The 18,462-nt window shown below is 45.0% G+C and overlaps 1 protein-coding gene across 1 annotated transcript in view; it reads left to right on the top strand.

The window, feature by feature from the left end:
• Positions 1-2,942: 2,942 nt before the first annotated feature.
• Positions 2,943-18,462, top strand: part of LOC130481040 (L-gulonolactone oxidase-like) — a 50,564-nt gene continuing 35,044 nt past the window's right edge. Inside the window, exons 1-4 of the mRNA XM_056853693.1 lie at positions 2,943-3,039; positions 5,135-5,260; positions 7,464-7,558; positions 9,028-9,118. Coding sequence (XP_056709671.1) covers positions 3,001-3,039; positions 5,135-5,260; positions 7,464-7,558; positions 9,028-9,118 — 351 coding nt within the window. The 5' untranslated portion in view covers positions 2,943-3,000. The remainder of the gene's footprint in view (positions 3,040-5,134; positions 5,261-7,463; positions 7,559-9,027; positions 9,119-18,462) is intronic.

Genomic DNA, 18,462 nt, shown 5'->3' with positions numbered 1-18,462 from the left:
TGGAGGTTGGCAACTCTAATCCCTCCTCTTTGGAAAAATGAACCATACGGTGCTGTGGTCAAAGCACGCGCTCTGCATTTGGGACAGCCACAGATTTCTCACTTAGCCAAGCCCTAGGAATACTGAGCTGGTTACAAAACCAGTACATTGCCGAGGTCAGAGGGCCCAGACAGCCAGAGGCTGAAAGGATCAGAGGGCATCTCCTTTTAATCCCATTGCTAATGCAGGAGTCCTGAGCAAACTCCTATGAAATGCATGATTAAGGGGGCTGTATTGCAGAAATGTGTGGTGGGTTCTAGGAATTCAGGCATTAACACTTTTCATAAATTGCCTTTGTGGTGGATTGGGCCTAGGGTTGCCAACCTCCAGGTGGTGGCTAGGGATCTCCAGCTACCACCTGGAGGTTGGCAACTTTTAATTCACAATGATTCATTGACGTATGTACTATTTCAGCCTATAAAAAAGAGGAGGAAATGTGTCAGCAATTCAAGGAGGCTCATAAAGTAGATTTTCCGGGACAAGCCAAGCTGCATTCTTGAGCAGCAAAATTTCAAGGATATCAGAAAGGACGTCTCTGCTGTCACCGTGATGGTAAGAATAGATAGTGAGACATTGGAAGTCTTCAGTGCAGAATGGGATAGGACTGATCCTTTAATTCATCAGAAAGATAGGTATCTCAAAGCAGGGTTGTAAACAGGAAAACACCAGTGGGTGTATACGCTCACCTAGTGCATTGGCTGGCTCCACCAAAGAATTCTTTTGATATCAGTTCATGGACACTGTCCTGATTCAAACACAATACCATCAAGGCAAGAGAACTTACCTAGTTTCTTCTATTGTTAGGGTTGCCAACCTCCAGGTGGTGTAGGAAATAAGTACCACTGTGTACACTTAGATAGCAAAAGTCCGACAGTTTCCATCCACAGTCTTTCAAAAGTGTTATTATTTACTTAACAAAATTGTCAAAAAGTAACTTTAGTCAACATAAATGTTTCTAATAATAATATGCCCCATTTAAGCCACTCCCCAAACCCCACCTTCCTTAGGCTCCACCTCTAAAATCTCCGGATATTTCCCAATCTGGAGCTGGCAACTAGGGTTGTGCAAAATAATAATAATAAAGTTCAGGTTCAGGTTTATTGGGCCCGATTTTTTTCAGTAAACCTGGAATAAGCTGAATACCCACACTGGTAAATTTGTATTTTGGCTTTATTTCTGGATTTACCCCAAAAATTGGGTCTATTATAGTCTATGGAGATTTTTTCCCAAAGCTCCTGTGGGGGCATTTTTGGAGGTAGAGTTCCCAAATTTTCAGGGTACCTTCAAGGAACTCTCCTTGCATGAACCCCAAAGTTTGCAAGCATTCATTGGAAACTTAGTTTTCCCATGACTCTTTGGAGAGGAAGCGGCCATTACAGACTGAAAAGTAAGTCTTTTTAAAATTCTCCTGGAGTGGCATTTTTCAAGGTAGAGTCACCAAATTCACGGCGGAGCTTCAAGGGACTCTCCTTGCATGAACCCCAAAGTTTGGTAAAGTTTGGGACAGGGGGTCCAATTTTATGGGGTCTGGAAGGGGTCACCCCCTCCATAGAGAAGTATGGTAAAGCTTACAAAGCTTTTCTATGGAGGAGGAGGAGACCCCTTCTAGACCCCATAAAATCATACCCCCTAACCCAGTCTTCACAAAACTTTGGGGTTCATGCAAGGAGAGTCCCTTGAAGCTACCCTGAAAATTCGGGAACTCTACCTCCCCCAGAGCTCATTTTAAAAATTCCCATAGGGAAAAGCCTGGGGAAAGTAAAAAATAAGCTGAATACCTATCCGGCTTTTTTCGGGAATCACCTATTTGGCTTCGGCTTTATTCCCAGGTTTTGGTATTCGGTAAAACCAAAAACTGAATATTGCCGAAATGGCTAATTTTGGATTTATTTTTGGTTCGGGTTTATTGATATGAACAACCCTACTAGCAGCCCTATCTATTGTTTAGTAAAGGTGGTTTAAAAATACTCTGTTCCAATATCTCTTTACTACACCCACCAAACCTAAAGGGGAAGACTGCTGGCCTCTGTCCCAAATCTGGCATTCCAGAACCCCAATCCAATATTACTCATGTTACTCATTAACCCTTGCTTTTCTGGAGAGAAGCCGTCACAATGTTACAACACAGAGAGGTCATGAGTGAGCCCCCTCCACACACACACAAACCTCGGGAGCTGATTCAGCAATTGCAGATCAAGACCCACCTTGGGACATTGCTCTTACTTTTGTACATTGTTCCAAGCTTCTCTTTTCTCTCTCCCCCCTTTTTGGAGGAAGATTTCCCGTGTCCTGCATAGGTTTTCTCTTCGGTGTTAAAGGAAGCCAATCACAATGGTAAGAAAATTCAATTTCACTTCAGAGAGGGACAGTTCTTGAGTCTGAAGTTGGGGGGAGGGGTCCAAAAGAGGACACATTTGCACTTTTGAAGTGCTCAAAGATAATTAATTGATGAGAAGAAGGGAGTAAAGTGGGAGTGATTGGAGGATTGAGCTGTTCCATTAGATAAAACATGGAATATATTGCTACAGCTGGACCGTTCCTTTGTTAGGCTTATATCCCAGAATGGTTCATTAATGGGAGCTAATAGTAGTTGGAGATGGTTTCCTGAGAGCAAAAAGATCTCTTGAGAAGAATTTCTAACTGGAGTTAGCTGAAACTGGGATGCACCTTTGAGGTTGCTCTCTGGGAATCTGCTACCAGCTGTTTGAGTGTTTGCTTGCCTCCACTGTGCTCTGCCTTCTGTATTTGTTAAGTATTACAAAGATGCCATAAGCCTCCCATGCTCTCAGCAAAGGACACGCAACCCCAAACCATTACCATCAGAACTTCTCACCACAGTAGGAAGGACATTCCTGTGACTGCAGATGTCCCTGAATATGCCTCTACTTTGTGTCTTAGGTACATGGCCAAGGAGGTGTTAAATTCCAAAACTGGGCTAAGACCTATGGCTGCTCTCCAGAAATGTATTTCCAGCCAACCACGGTGGAAGAGCTCAAAGAGGTAAATAAAGGAAGTTACGTTGGTGCAAGCTTTCCAGCTACACTTGATCCTTCTTCAGGGACGGGATGAACTGCTATAGGGCACGGAATGCCTCTTGAGCATCCAGTTAGCAGCACTGATGCTTCGGAGTGATACAGGAGTTGTACACTTTTAAAGGGGAGAGAACATTTGGTGCTGTTAAGAGTGGAGATTAATATGTAAAGACCCGTGGCTGCATTGCAGCCCTGCCACCAGCCATCCTTAATTCTAAACATGTGGACATAGGCTGTACTTCCTCAACAAGGACCAAATAACACTTTGTGCATGCTCAGTTTATATTACTTCATGCTCAGCTTATATTACTTCACAGCTTATATTACTGCAACAGGAATGTTATGATTGTTGAATTGGTGGTGGGTTTTGATCTTGATATGTGGGGGGGGGTCCTCCTGAATGCTTTGGACTAAGGTTGCCAACTCCAGGCTGGGATATGTCTGGAGATTTGTGAGCAGAGCTTAAGGAGGGTGGGGTTTGGGGAAGGGAGGGATCACATCGGGGATATGATGCCATACATTTGGCCCTCTGATGTAGCCATTTCCTCTGGGGGGAGGGACTGATCTCTGTAGTCTGGAGATCAGTTGTAATTCCAGGACCCCTCTGTTATGTATGCAGCCTACTTTTCAGTCTTGCCACTTTTCACATGGTTTATTTACTGAATGAGTGCTTTTTGAGCTGTTGGTTTTTGTGGTTATAATATGTTTTATGATAGTACTTTGTTTTTTTAAAAAGAAACCATTTTAATGTTTTACTATTGTACTTAAAAGTCATATTTTAGTGTTTTCGTAAGCTGCTTTGAGGATATTTTTACACACGCATGTACATTCAGAGAGAGATAAAAATATTTTAATAAAGGAATGAATTAATGGAAAAGAGGTATGGGTTGTATAATATTGGAGGCCACATCACCAACACAAGGGTATAACAGTATCTTTCGAAACACAATACACAAAGCCACAGCCTGGCATCTATCTTGGAAACCCACTTGACAAGCCGCCCCCCCCCCCCCCCGCATTTCTCTGAGCATGCCAAGTCTGCCTTCTAAACAACAATTCCTTCAATTTGGCCACTGGGTGGCAAGAAACACAAACATATATTACAGAGCTGCTGCTAATGAACATGGTTATAGGAGAGGTGGGGCTATAAAGCCAATAGCGCTTTTTAAATTTATATCACTGACTGACTGAATTAATGGTCCTTATTAGCTGGACTTTGTTTTTACTTAATTGATTTTTGTATTATTCACATCCATACATTGTGGACTGTAAATTATTAATGAATGTTTGCACAAAAAAAGCAATGCTATTTAGAGCTGTGTCAATTCTGAATTGCGAGCCATGAAATTCTGCTGCTGTAGCAGAATGCAGCTTGATGTTCGAGCAGGCTTTTAATGTTGTTAGATTCATGCTTTGCAGTGTAGTAGTTGGACTATGATTGAAGGGACGTGAATTGGAATCCCCACTCTGCCATTGAAGCTTGCTGTGCGACCATGGGCAAGTCACTCTCTCTCAACTTAACCTTAAGTTGGACTAGTATTCTTTGAGGTCCCTTCAAACTCTGTTTCTATTATTTCATTTATTTATTCTTATACCTTCACCCTCCCCAGCAAAGCTGGGCTCAGGGGCCAGGCGTTTCACAACAAAGTAGCATAATAAATACAATAAAAGTTACAATAAGATCACACTAAAACAGTTCATATAGGAAATAAAACCAAGCCCCATAGACATCGTCAATAAATGGCATCAGCAATAATTATTCGTCACCTTGTTCGTCACCTACATTGAGTTTTAAATAAATGATGTGTCTAGTTGTACTTCTCCTTAAATGTACCACCTTCTCCAGATGTTAGTCATTCCCTTGCTTCTATCCTGGCACCTAGATTGCCACAACAGTCCAAGAAGCTATCAGTTGCTTTGTTTGTTGAGTGTGGTTTGACAGATCTGGAAAAGAGGGGCTAGTTCCTTCAGAAGTAAAGAGGAGGGACTGGGAGATGGAAATGAGGGATGATATAAGATGGGCCTCAAAGTATCTAACAGTGAAATGTGTGGTATCTCTGCAGATCTTGGATCTGGCCAGGCAGAGAAGTAAGAAGGTGAAAGTGGTTGGGGGTGGACACTCCCCTTCGGACATTGCCTGCACAGATGACTTCATGATCCACATGGGAAGGATGAACAAGATCCAGAAGGTAGGAGAGATGCTGAATGTCAGAACAGCCATGGTGGGTTAGACCTCTAGTCCACATAGCTCATATTCAACCTAACAATAGTCAGCCAGATTTTCAGAAGGTCCACAACATAAGAAAGATATGGTGGCCATTCTCTGTTGTCAGTCTCCAGCATCTCAGAATCATAGAGGGGAAAGGGACCACCAGGGTCATCTAGTCCAACCTCCTGCACAATGCAGGACATTCACAACTACCTCCCCCCAATATCTTGGAGGTATATGTTTCTGATAAGGGAGTATAGTTTCTTTTTTTAAATCCCACCCTTCCAATAACTTACCTGAATGATAATAAATAAAATGAACAATAATAGGAAATGCATGCAGCAAACAAACCTAACCAATAAATAATAGAATGGGGTGAGAGGATCAGTTGATTCAAAATTTGTGGCTGCCAAGTCCTTGTAAAGCCTGGAGGAAAATATTTAAACCAACGCAGATTTATCTAGGAAAGCAGAATTAAAGTACAGACATATAAAAAAGAAACATAAAATAGCATTCTGATCACTCTCATGTTGTGTGTGTGTGTAAAGTGCCATCAAGTTGCAGCCAACTTATGGCGACCCCTTATGGGATTTTCAAGGTAAGAGACTAACAGAGGTGGTTTGCCAGTACCTTCCTCTGCATAGCAACCCTGGTATTCCTTGGTGGAATCCCATCCAAATACTAACCAGGGCTGACCCTGCTTAGCTTCTGAGATCTGACAAGATCAGGCTAGCCTGGGCCATCCAGGTCAGGGCTAGTCTCATGTTAGCATATACAAACTCAGTGCACAAACTTGAGCATTAGAGACTGTCAGTTTATCTAAATAACTAAGGCCCTCCCAATGTGTTTATGGCTCTTAATTTAAGTTTGTCTAGAACAAATGGACTATATCAGTTCTTCTAGGCTAGTAGTACTCATTTGGAGGCTCGGGGAGAACCACATTCACAATTCAGCCAAAACAGTCACATTTACTTCCATGACCCCAAGGCATGAGGCCTGCATCTCAGGAAGGCTTGCAGCTTCCCCATTCCTCTGGAAGTGGCTTTTTCAATAGGCTTGCCAACTGCCAAGTCCCTTTTCGCCACTGGCAGGAGGTTTTTGGGGTGGAGCCTGAGGAGGGTGGGGTTTGGGGAGGGGCTTCAATGCCATAGAGTCCAATTGCCAAAGCAGCCATTTTCTCCAGGTGAGCTGATCTCTATCGGCTGGAGATCAGTTGGAATAGCAGGAGATCTCCTGCTAGTAGTGGAGGTTGGCAACCTTATTTTTCAAGGGGGAGATTCAACTGCCAGCCATAAGCCTCACCAGGCAAGGGCCTTCCTTACTTTACTGAAACATGGGGCAGGTGTAGGGTTGCAAACCTCCAGGTACTAGCTGGAGATCTCCTGCTATTACAACTGATCTCCAGCCGATAAAGATCAGATCGCCTGGAGAAAGTGGCCGCTTTGGCAATTGGACTCTATGGCATTGAAGTCCCTCCCCTTCCCAAACACTGCCCTCCTCAGGCTCCGCCCCAAAATCTCCCGCCGGTGGCAAATAGGGACCTGGCAACTAGGGTTGCCAACCTCCAGGTAGTACGTGGCTCAAAATTAAAAAATTACAACATAAACTACCAATGGAGAATTGTAAGCATATATTATAAAGTCAAACACTAACAAAACAACAACAAAACCAAACGTTCTAGAGGCCTCGCAGGGCTTAAGGCTAATTAGCTTACAATTGCAACTCAAATGTAGCCAGCCAGCTTAAAGGTAACATATAATCACAACTCAAATGTAACTGTTCTCACTAGTTGCAGCATAGGTTTTCTATATCTCCAGTTAACCTCCAGGTAGTGGCAGGAGATCTCCTGCTATTACAACTGATCTCCAGCCGATAGAGTTCAGTTCACCTGGAGAAAATGGCCGCTTTGCCAATTGGACTCTATGGCATTGAAGTCCCTCCCCTCTCCAAACCCTGCCCTCCTCAGGCTCTGCCCCAAAAATCTCCCGCTGGTGGCAAAGAGGGACCTGGCAACCCTACTGGCAACCCTAGGCAGGTGTCATATTGGGAAATGTTGCTCAGAAGAGCCCCGTGTGGCTCCTGAATCATTGAGTGGTATCACAATGTTCTAGCTTAAAACTTATGAGACAACTCCTTTCAGGGCTGGGTCTCTTCTCTATAAAAGCCTGTCTCATCACTTGCAGATAGACAAAGAGAAGAAGCAGGTGACAGTGGAGGCTGGGATCCTTCTCTCCGATTTGAATGTGGAGTTAAACAAACATGGCTTGGCTTTGCCCATGTAAGTACCATTTGTGATGGCTGAGATGTCTAATGTCAACTTTCCAAAGGATGGCTCTGACACTCCCTGTCTTTTTGCAATGTGGAGGCATAGGTGCCCCTCTAGACCACATACTTTATGACTTTGTGCTCCTCTAGACCAAAGCCTCTTAAACTGTGGGTTGTGACCCCATATGCTGAGGATTGAACCTGGGACCTTCGACATGCCAAGCTGAGGCTCTACCACTGAGTCACAGGCCCTGTTCAATGAGTGAGCCTAACCCTTTGCTGTCACTGCTGAGGGCTGGTTCTAAGTGGGGTGGCCCTGCAACATAACCAGCAGTGCTGTAGCTCACCTTGGCTTCTTCTTGGCTGGCAGTGGCCCTCTAGGGCAGCAATACACCATGAACTTTCCCATCCGCCCCTGCTCCCACCATTCCTGGCTTACCTCTCCAGAGCCTCTTGCTCTCGACACTTTTCTCCCAGCAGGGGCTCTGGTCCTAGAAGATGCCCTGGGTAAACAAAAAACATCTGAAGAGAGTCACACCACAGAGAATCTATCACCCCTGCTGCCCTCTTTCTAGCAGGGGTAGTATTGAATTGAAAAGACTCAGTAGGAAGTAAGTCTCTTAGGAGCAGTGATAGGTTCTGGGTGTCCTAAGCAAATTCTCTCACTTTCCCTGCCATCAGAGCAGAAAAAGCTTTTTAATCACAGATGGACTTAATGAGATTGAGATTTGTTCGATTGGAGGTTATCTTAGAGTAATTACAGACTCTAAAGCATTCAACGCTGTTATTCCACTGGGCTTGGAATGAAATGGGGGGTGGGTATGCCTTGATTTTGCCAAAAGCCGTGGAGAATTTGCTGGCAAGGTGGTTTGAAAACAATTGAGCTATCTAATTTTATATAGACAAACGTTTTGGTTACACAATACTCTGAGCACATATAAACCTTTGTAATGCCCTGGACAATTTAAGCAGGACCCTCTCCATTATCTGGAACGTGAATCACCGGCCAGGTTTCCTCCTTTTTTTATTCATTGTGCTCTCTCTGCGGCTTGATGGGCTATGGCATGTACGTAGCGCTCGTTTTGGCATGTGCTAGATCCAGAGCAGGTGGCAATTACTTGCCTTTTGTTCTGAATGTCACATTCATTACTATCATCTTGTCAGTGGTTACCCTTGGGAATCGTAGCAACGAAAGCCCTTTTCTTAGGCCTGGAAACTGTGTCTAATGAATGCATGGAACAGCGAGAAGGATCACAGCCCCTGCCCCGATTTCCATGTGCATATTTGACAGGGCCTACAGATGTTTGCCTAGAGGGAAATCATCTCGCTTCCCTTGCCAAGTGTACATTATACACGTTTTCCAGCTGTGTGAAAAGGGTGCCCCTTTCTTTTTGCCAGGAATAAGTTTAAAACACCATGTTATCCTTGAAGCTACTCAGGCATTTTTATGCGTTGTTTTTCATTGTCCCTTTTTTGGTTCAGTCTAGGGGCAGTTTCAGATGTGGCGGCTGCTGGGGTCATTGGCACCGGCACACACAACACCGGCATTCGGCACGGCATATTTGCTACTCAGGTGAGAGTCAATGGACCATTTCCAAAGCTATCTCAGAGCTTGCTTGGCTGTGTACGGCTGCAACTAGGAAAGATGTAAATTTCAACAGGAACATGTTCAACAGTCGAGTTTACTGTGATCAAAGGTGTCGATCACACACGAGCTGGGAAGGGGCTGTGGCTCAGTGGCAGAGTATCTGCTTGGCATGCAGAAGGTCCCAGGTTCAATCCCCGGCATCTCCAGTTAAAGGGATGACACAAGTAGCTGGTGTGAGAGATCCTGGAGAGATCCTGGAGAGCCGCTGCTGGTCTGAGTAGACAATACTGACTTTGATGGACCGAGGGTCTGATTCAGTATAAGGCAGCTTCATGTGTTCATGTGAGCCTATCACCCAGTCTGTTTGGTTCCTGCCCAACAGCTATAAATGCCCGCTGAATAGTTTTTCATCCGGCTTTTGCAAAACTATGCATGCACAAAGGCATTGCAGATTCAAACCTATCAGTAACCATTAGCATCACCAGGGACTACTTTGATGAATACCCAAATAGTAAGATTGCGTTATAAGACAGCACTTATTTATGACAGATTTGATTGACTGTTTTTTTTTTTTTTTTTTTTTGCAGTTTCAGTTTTTGTGACTGATTTAATCGTCTATTTAACAATTGCCTGCGGAGCAGAGTAGTCATGCAGCAAGGATGTGGGGGAGGAGAATTCAATAGAGCTGTGGGAGAGCACACGTGCAAAAAACCTGATTGACTGATTAGGAAGAAATACGGTGAAACAACCTTCCAAACAGCTGTGGACAGATCAATGAACAGTTGAGCTGTTTATAAAAAAAAATAGCTCCCTGTTCGCAACTGGCAGGTGTTTGAGCATCCCTAGTTGTGTGTGTGTTAAGTGCAGTCAAGTTGCTTCCGACTCATGGCGACCCTATGAATGAAAGTCCTCCAAAATGTCCTGTCTTTGACAGCCTTGCTTAGAACTTGCAAATTGAGGGCTGTGGCTTCCTTTATTGAGTCAATCCATCTCTTGTTGGGTCTTCCTCTTTTCCTGCTGCCTTCAATTTTTCCTAGCATGATTGTCTTTTCCAGTGACTCTTGTCTTCTCATAATGTGACCAAAATATGATAGCTTCAGTTTAGTCATTTTAGCTTCTAGGGTCAGTTCAGGCTTGATCTGATCTATAACCCACTGATTTTTTTTTTTTTTGGCAGTCCATGGTATCCGTAACACTCTCCTCCAACACCACATTTCAAAGGAATCTACTTTCTTCATATCCACTTTCTATCCCTAGTTGGAACATATCAAATGGAGTTTATCAGTGTCAACAGTGTCAACAGACACTGAATATTCATATTAGAACCCTGATCAGCAGTTTTTCACTCCCCCCCCCCCCCAAAAAAAGAGAGAGTAAGTCCTTTTATGCAGGGATATTTCCCTCCGGTCACCCCAGCCGCAGGTTTTCTTTAGGGTTTTCTTTTGATTATGTGTGCCTTTTCCGACTGTCAGAGGTCACCTTGCTCTCCCTGTGCATACTGGCTAAAGCAGCATCTGGAAAACACAGGCAAAATGCACAGGGAGAGTGATGCGACCTCTGACGGGTGGAAAACGCACGCATAATCAAAAGGAAGCCCCAAAGCAGTCTAGGGTTGCCAGGTCCCTCTTCTCCCTCTATGGTGGGAGATTTTGGGGGGCGGAGCCTGAGGAGGGCAGGGTTTGGGGAGGGGAAGGACTTCAGTGCCATAGAGTTCAATTGCCAAAGCAGCCATTTTTATCCAGGTGATCTGATCTCTATCGGCTGGAGATCAGTTGAATTAGCAGGAGATCTCCAGCTACTACCTGGCAGTTGGCAACCGTAGTCAGTGGGGATGACCGCAGGGAAACGTCCCTGCATAAAAGGCTTACGTTTCTAGCCCTTGTGACTGCAAGGAAAAGTCCGGCACCCTGAGTGTTATCTGCTGAAGGCTCAAAAGTGTGAGAGCGTTTGGGCAATTTCCAGCAGCCAAAATCAGCCTTGTTGGGCAGCCTTGTTTATCTCCTCTCATTCCTGACTAGAGTTCTCATATCCTCCTGCCCTGTTTACAGTCTTAATCCAGCACCGTTCACATCCCAAGGCTGTGAGAGCCTTGGGATGTGAACACTGCACATATTTCACTGCACATCTGCAGAGTTCTCCCATTACAGTCCTCCCCCCGCCACAGCCTAAAATGCCCCCCTGAAATCCTGTTACACTAGGGGATAGCATTTCGGGGAGCGTTTTGGGCAACACCAGGTAGGGGGGAAATGAGGAAGCCATGTTCTGCAAATGGAACTCCTTCCTTCAACAAAATGTTTTGGTGGATCCAGCCCTATGCTTGGTTGCCAACCAGGAAACGATTCCTGCCCAGCTAAACCCTGCAAATCTAGCGTAAATTCTGGTTAGGGAGTAGGGTTGTCAACCTTTAGGTACTAGCTGGAGATCTCCTGCTATTACAACTGATCTCCAGATGATAAAGCTCAGTTCACCTGGAGAAAATGGCCGCTTTGGCAATTGGACTTTATGGCATTGAAGTCCCTCCCCTCCCCAAACCCCGCCCTCCCCAGGCTTTGCCCCCCAAAATCTCCAGGTATTTCCCAACCTGGACCTGGCAACCCTATCAGGGAGGGATCTGGCAGCACATGAAAGGGCAACTGTTAGTCCAAGGTAAAAGGTAAAGGTCCCCTGTGCAAGCACCAGGTCATTCCTGACGTTTACTAGGCAGACTTTTGTTTGCAGGGTGGTTTGCCAGTTCCTTCCCCAGTCATCTTCTCTTTACCCCCAGCAAGCTGGGTACTCATTTTACCAACCTTGGAAGGATGGAAGGCTGAGTCGACCTTGAGCCGGCTACCTGAAACCGACTTCCGTCGGGATCGAATTCAGGTCGTGAGCAGAGCTTGGGCTGCAGTACAGCTTACCACTCTGCGCCACAGGGCTCCTGTTAGTCCAAGACAGGAGTATAAATCAACAACTATCATGCTGCACTATTCTGAAAGTTGGCATTTTCGTTGATGTAGGAAAAAAGATTTCTCACAAGAGTGTGGTTTTTCTTAAATGTGGGGGGGGACCCTATAAGATCATCGATAGGAGAGAAAAAGAAGTAAACCAGATGGTAATTTGACAGGCAGCAGGATCATTAGAAAAGCCTGTTGGATTTACAGTGATGGGAAATGCAGGAAATATAGGACATTTTAAAAATCATTTTTCTTGCTCCAGTTGCTCACTGTGAATATTTGTGCAATGAATGCAGGGGGCACTGTCATATTTCACAGAACCAGGCAGATATTCCCAGAAATCAAGAACTGTGAGCTGATAAGGTACAAAACAATGCAGACTCAGCGGAGGGCAGCACAGCGTTCACGGCCTGCATTCGAAAATAATGAAAAATAGAGATGTTTGCAAAGTGCTGCAGCGCAGCAGTTCACAGATAGTTGTTTGTTATTCAGTACAGAGGTGTTACACCGGTAGGGTTGCCAAGCTCAAGGTAGCTTGCTGGGTGGCCTTGGGCTAGTCACATTTCTTTCTGAACTTTCTCAGCCCCACCTACCTCACAAGGTGTCTGTTGTGGGGAGAGGAAGGGAAAGTGATTGTACGCCAGTTTGAGACTCCTTAAAGATGGAGAAAATCAGGGTATAAAAACCAATTCTTCTTCTTCTTCCACTGTTTTGACCAATGACCAAAGTCAATGGGTGATTGACGGACATTTGAGGCTTTTTAAAATTAAGTTAAAAAAATCTTTTTAAAGTTTTAAAAAACCTATATTTTGCATAGACTTAAGATGACTGTCTTCTACAACATTTATGGCTATGGCCAGAACATACACCATACATAGAACCAACTGACCTCATAATAATTGTGTCTTCTGGGACCCAATGGATTAGGAAGTTAGGAGGAGGCTAGGGTTGCCAACTGCCAGGTAGTAGCAGGAGATCTCCTGCTAATTCAACTGATCTCCAGCCGACAGAGATCAGATCACCTGGAGAAAAATGGCCGCTTTGGCAATTGAACTCTATGGTATTGAAGTTCCTCCCCTCCCCAAAACCCGCCCTCCTCAGGCTCCGCCCCCAAAATCTCCCTATTGGGGAGGCCCAATAGTCCTGTGTTCAATGCCCTGTATTCCCAAATTGAAAAAGGTCTTGGGGAGTAGGGCTAAGAAATTCCTTGGAGGCCTGCTTCCTTTCAGAGTTCACAATATGGGCTAATGCTGGTACAGTGGTGGAAAGAGCTATCTAGTCACAGCTGATTTATGGCAACCACAGGGATTTCAAGGCAAGAGATGAACAGAGGTGGTTTGCCATTGCCTGCCTCTGCATAGCAACCCTAAACTTCCTTGGAGGTCCAAGTACTAAACAGGGTTGACCATGCTTAGCTTCTGAAATTGACAAGATCGGGCTAGCCTGGCCAATCCAGGTCAGGGCTCATGCTGGTGCTTGCCATTAAAGCCCTAAATGACTTGGGGTAGGGGTAAATGAGGGGCTGCCTCCTCCCATAATTGTTACAATCCTTCTGTCAAGCCCTGTTCTCTGTGTTCCGGCCAGCGGAGGTGAGGTGGATGGCAACCAGAGACAGGGCTTTCTTGGTGGCAGCACCTTGTCTTTGGCATGCCCTCCCTTGAGAGGTTTGCCTGGTGCTTCCTCTGTTGGCATTTTGGCTTCCCTTTTAGCTGACCATAGAATCCATCCAGAATATTAGAATAATATTCTGGATGGATTCTATGGTCAGCCTTGTTTTAATATTGGCTTAACTCTTTTCTTTCTTGCTTTATTACAGTTGGTTTTTACGGCCTGCTGGATGGAGGGGTTTTTTTTTAGTGCTCATCTCTATATTTTAAATGTTGTTAAAGTTTTAATGTTGTTGTTTTATTTCATTGGGAGGCACCTTGAGCAGTTTTTCTAAAGAGGGCAGTGTGCAAATACTCTACATAATCCAATGAACAGACAGGCCAGAGGGTCTGGCTCTGTGTAATGTAGCGTTGTATGTTTCTATAAGTCTTCATGCATGAGAATTCTGCCAGAATGCAGAATTCGCCATGCTGAGAATGCTGATCAGGGTCCAGTCAATTTTAATGCTTCTACAATCCACTGGGCTGTTTCTTTTGTTCTTTGAAAGAAGGGGAGAAGGAATGATGGATAAGGATGTTGAGTGTATGTTTTCCCACCTGACATACCCTTCTCTAGCATATTCCTGGAATGAACCATGGAAGAGGCAAACGGATGTAGGTGATGTGAAAAATCTCTCTGCTTAAGACCCTGGAGAGTCGCTGCCAGTCTGAGTAGACAATACTGACCTTGATGGACCAATGTCCATGTATTTCTTGAAGTTGGTTCCCCTATGAACACTGCCATCCAAAGCAGAGTTATACTCTTCTATGCCAACTGTCTGCAATGGACTTAGAATGGGGTCATTCTGCTTAGGATTGAATGGTTTGCGCCCCACAGTGGATTCTCAAATGGAAAGTCCATTTTCATTGTCATCTGCTCCAGGTCTTGCTCCATTAAATGGAGTGATAAGATTTATGATGCATTGCAAGCTCCTTCTGCCTGGAGGGGGGAAAGAGAGGCAGCTGCCTCCCATATTTAATGTACTGTATCACATTCCTTATGACTTGCTGCAGGGATCTCAGCTGGTATGAGTGTTCTGAACATGGACTGCTGGGAGATGTAGCAAGGCCTGCTGATGAATTAACCACTGCTCATACTATGGCAGTGGTGCAGTTATCCCACCTCCCAATTCTTCACTGTGATAGCGGTCCTCTATCAGTAATGTCACCATGGAAGCTGAGCAGACTGCACAGAGTACAGGCTCAAACACTGGTACGTCCAGTTAAAATGTATGATGTAGCAGAGGAGAGAAAGACTTCTCGTTGTCGGGGTGTTGGAGAGCTGCCGACAGAGTGCAAGGATTGATAGATCAATGGTCAGACTCAGGAGTTGGAGAGAGGTCTCAGTTTGGTAGTAAGGTGTCTGCTTTGCATGCAGAAGGTCCTAAGTTCAATTCCCACCACCTCCAGCTAAAAAGGATAATTTATTAGGTGACGTGAGAGTCATCTGCCTGACACCCTTGAGAACTGCTGCTGGCCTAAGTAGATAATATTGAGTTGGATAGACCAAGGGTCTGTCTCAATAGAAGGAAGCTTCATGTATTCATGGACCTCTTCAACTGGAAATCTCATCCCACTCCCTACCACTGCTTATTTTTTTCTGTGGTAGGTTGGTACCCATACAGACACTAGCAACCCTATGCAGAATCAGTGCTCTCAGGGGTTGAAATAAATGCCATGGAAACCAAAAGACTACTTTCCTGAAAATAAGGAATGAACGAAATGTTATTTCTGCAATTGTAGGTTCCCCACCCTTTGTGTGCTAACATTGGTGCACTTGTTGGGGGCCAAAAATGGATGGGGAATGTGCTTAGGCTTTCCAGTGCCTATCAGTTCTCTCCTAAAAGTGTCCCATGTTGTCCCCTCCCTAGAGACTCATGTCAGTTTCTGAACCTGGCTGAGGGGGTAGAGTTTTAATACTATGGGGGTCATTTTCTAGAAAGGGCTCAGAGGGCACTAGAAGGACTCCCCACCTGCCAATTTGCCCCCCACCACAAATGTCACCCCTAAATTAGTGAGATTTGTTCCTAACCTTGTTAGAATCTTAGAAACATACAGTTGGAAGGGATCATACATGCCATCTAGTCCAACCCCCTGCTCAATGCAGGATCAGCCTAGAGCATCCCACCCTGACAAGTGTTCATCCAACCACTTCTTGAAGACTGACAGTAAGTGGGAGTTCACCATCTCGCTAGGCAACCGATTTCACTGCTGAACAACTCTTAATGGGGGAAAAAATCCTAATATCCAGCCGGTACCTTTCCACCCACAATTTAAACCCATTATTGCGAGTCCTATCCTCTGCTGCCAACAGGAACAGCTCCCTGCCCTCCTCTAAGTGGCAGCCCTTCAAATACTTTAAAGAGAGCAATCCTTTCACTTGGTCTACATGCCCCTAATTATCCTCTTATGTACCCATTCCATTTTGTCCACATCCTTTTTTCAAGTGAGGCCTTCAGAACTGCACACAGTACTCCAGTTGTGGCCTGACCAATGCAGTATACAGCAGGACTATGACATCTTGCATCTTGGATGTTATGCCTCTGTTTGATACACCCCAAGACTTGCATTAGCCTTTTTTTGGCCACTGCATCACACTGACTGCTCATATTTAGCTTACAGTCCACCCATACTCCAATACCTTGTTCACACACACTGATACCCAGAAGTGTATCCTCCATCCAGTATGCATGCTTCTCATTTTTGTTACCCAGATGTAGAACTGTGCACTTATCCATGATAAATCGCATCTTTTTCACATCCACCCACTTTTCCAGTGTGTTCAGATCTCATTGAATTCTGCCTCTATCTTCCAGGGTGTTTTCTGCTCCGCCCAATTTGGTTTCATCTGCAAATTTATTATGTGGTCCTTTCATCTCCTCATCCAGATCATTTATAAAAATTTTGAAAAGTACTGGGCAGGAACTGAGCCCTGTGGCACCCCACTGGATACTTCCCTCCAATCAGATGAAATGCTATTCACAACAATTTTGGGGGTGTGGTTCTCCAACCAGTTCCCTATCCACCTAACTAGGTTAGCCAGTCCGCAGTCCTCCAGTTTACCCATCATCACATCATGGGGAACCCTGTAAAAAGCTTCACTCAATTGAAGAAGGAAACGAGGTTGGTGGGGTAGGACCACATCCCTGGTGACTTCCCTGGTTCACCAAGCTCCCCTTCAGATGCTCGCAGATTGACCCCTTTAAAATCTGCTCCAATATCTTCCCATGGACATAGGTCAGACTGACTAGCCTGTAGTTTCCTGGGTCATCCTTCCTCCTTTTTTTGAAGATTGGGATAACATTTGCCCTCCTCCAGTCTTGTGGCACATTTCCCATCCTCTTGAAGATGATGGACAAAGTCTCTATAACTCTCTAGAAAGTTCTTTGAGAGCATTCAGGTGCACACCATCTGGCCCTGGGGGTTTGTACTCATCCAGTACAGCCAGGTGCCTCTCAATAACCTTTCTGTCCATGTCAACCAGCAGCCTGGACACCATGCCTTGCCTACTACCATCTCTAGTTGGACCTGTTCTCTTCTGCCTTACTAAAATCTAACATACACATCTGGCTATGAACTTCCTTGGCCCCCTCTCCACAGCAAAAGCAATTCTAGGAGGATGGTTATTTCCCCCTAAGGTCCCCACTACCTTCATTCCATGTAGCAGCTCTTGCCTCTTGATTAATATTAAGCTGAGTATGGTCGAGCCCCTCGTAGCTTCCTCCACCATTTGAAAAAGAAAGTTGTTGGCCAGGCAGGTCAGGCAGTTGCATGATTCTGGACACTTCTCTCCCAGCACATCTCAGGGAAGTTGGAGTCACCCATAATTACAAGGTCATGTTGCTTGGATACACAAGTCAAGTTGCTCAAGGAAGGGAGCATCCACCTCCTCACCCTGGTCAGGAAGTCTGTAGTGGACTCCAACCACACTACTGTTTGTCCTTCCTTCCCTTATCCTCATCCAGATACTTTCCACTGGGCTGTCACCCACCTCTTCCAGTATTCCCTGGCAAGCAGTCCCTTTCCTCACATACAGCGTGTCTTTAGGGATCAAATAAATTCAGATTCTTCCCATCACTTGTGAATGCAGTGTAAGTGTAGACTGTGTTCGACGGTGGAATGTGCTGACTTTGGAGGGTGGTGGAGTCCCTGTCTTTGGATGTCTTTAAGCAGAGGCTGGATGGCCATCTGTCAGGAGTGCTTTGATTGTGGGATCCTGCATGGCAGGGGGGTTGGACTGGATGGCCCTTGTGGTCTCTTCCAACCTTGTGAACTTGTGTTGCAGAATGGGGCAGGATCTTCACTAGCAATTTTGCATACATATGGGCTTTGGCATGGGGGTGTTGGGGGCTTCATGCTTTGGTGGAACATAGTTCTGCCCACTCCCTAGAAATTATTTATGATGTCATTATTATCCTCTCCCAGGCTGTTTGCAAAATGAATAGCTCTTCCCAGCTGGGTTTGTGGCCGCAAAATGGATTTATCTGGCTTTCAACACGATTGATAGATTTCCCCCTGCAAAATTCAGTGAATTAAAAGAAATGACAACGGGAGGCAGTTAGGAAAAAAAGAGAGAAGGCTAATAAATGGGGTGGGAGATCGATAGAAAGACAAAGGAGCTGGCAGTTCTCCCTTTGCGGGAATCAACATGACTTAAAATTCATGAGCAGCCATCAAAACAAGCCCGGGAAATAACTTAGCAGAGAAAATCCTAAGAAATGAGGGGTGACAATGGAAAGGGCAGGTTGTA

The sequence above is a fragment of the Euleptes europaea genome, chromosome 7 (assembly GCF_029931775.1).
Source record: "Euleptes europaea isolate rEulEur1 chromosome 7, rEulEur1.hap1, whole genome shotgun sequence".
In the NCBI taxonomy this organism is placed as follows: domain Eukaryota; kingdom Metazoa; phylum Chordata; class Lepidosauria; order Squamata; family Sphaerodactylidae; genus Euleptes; species Euleptes europaea.
This window is presented reverse-complemented; position numbering and strand designations above follow the sequence as displayed.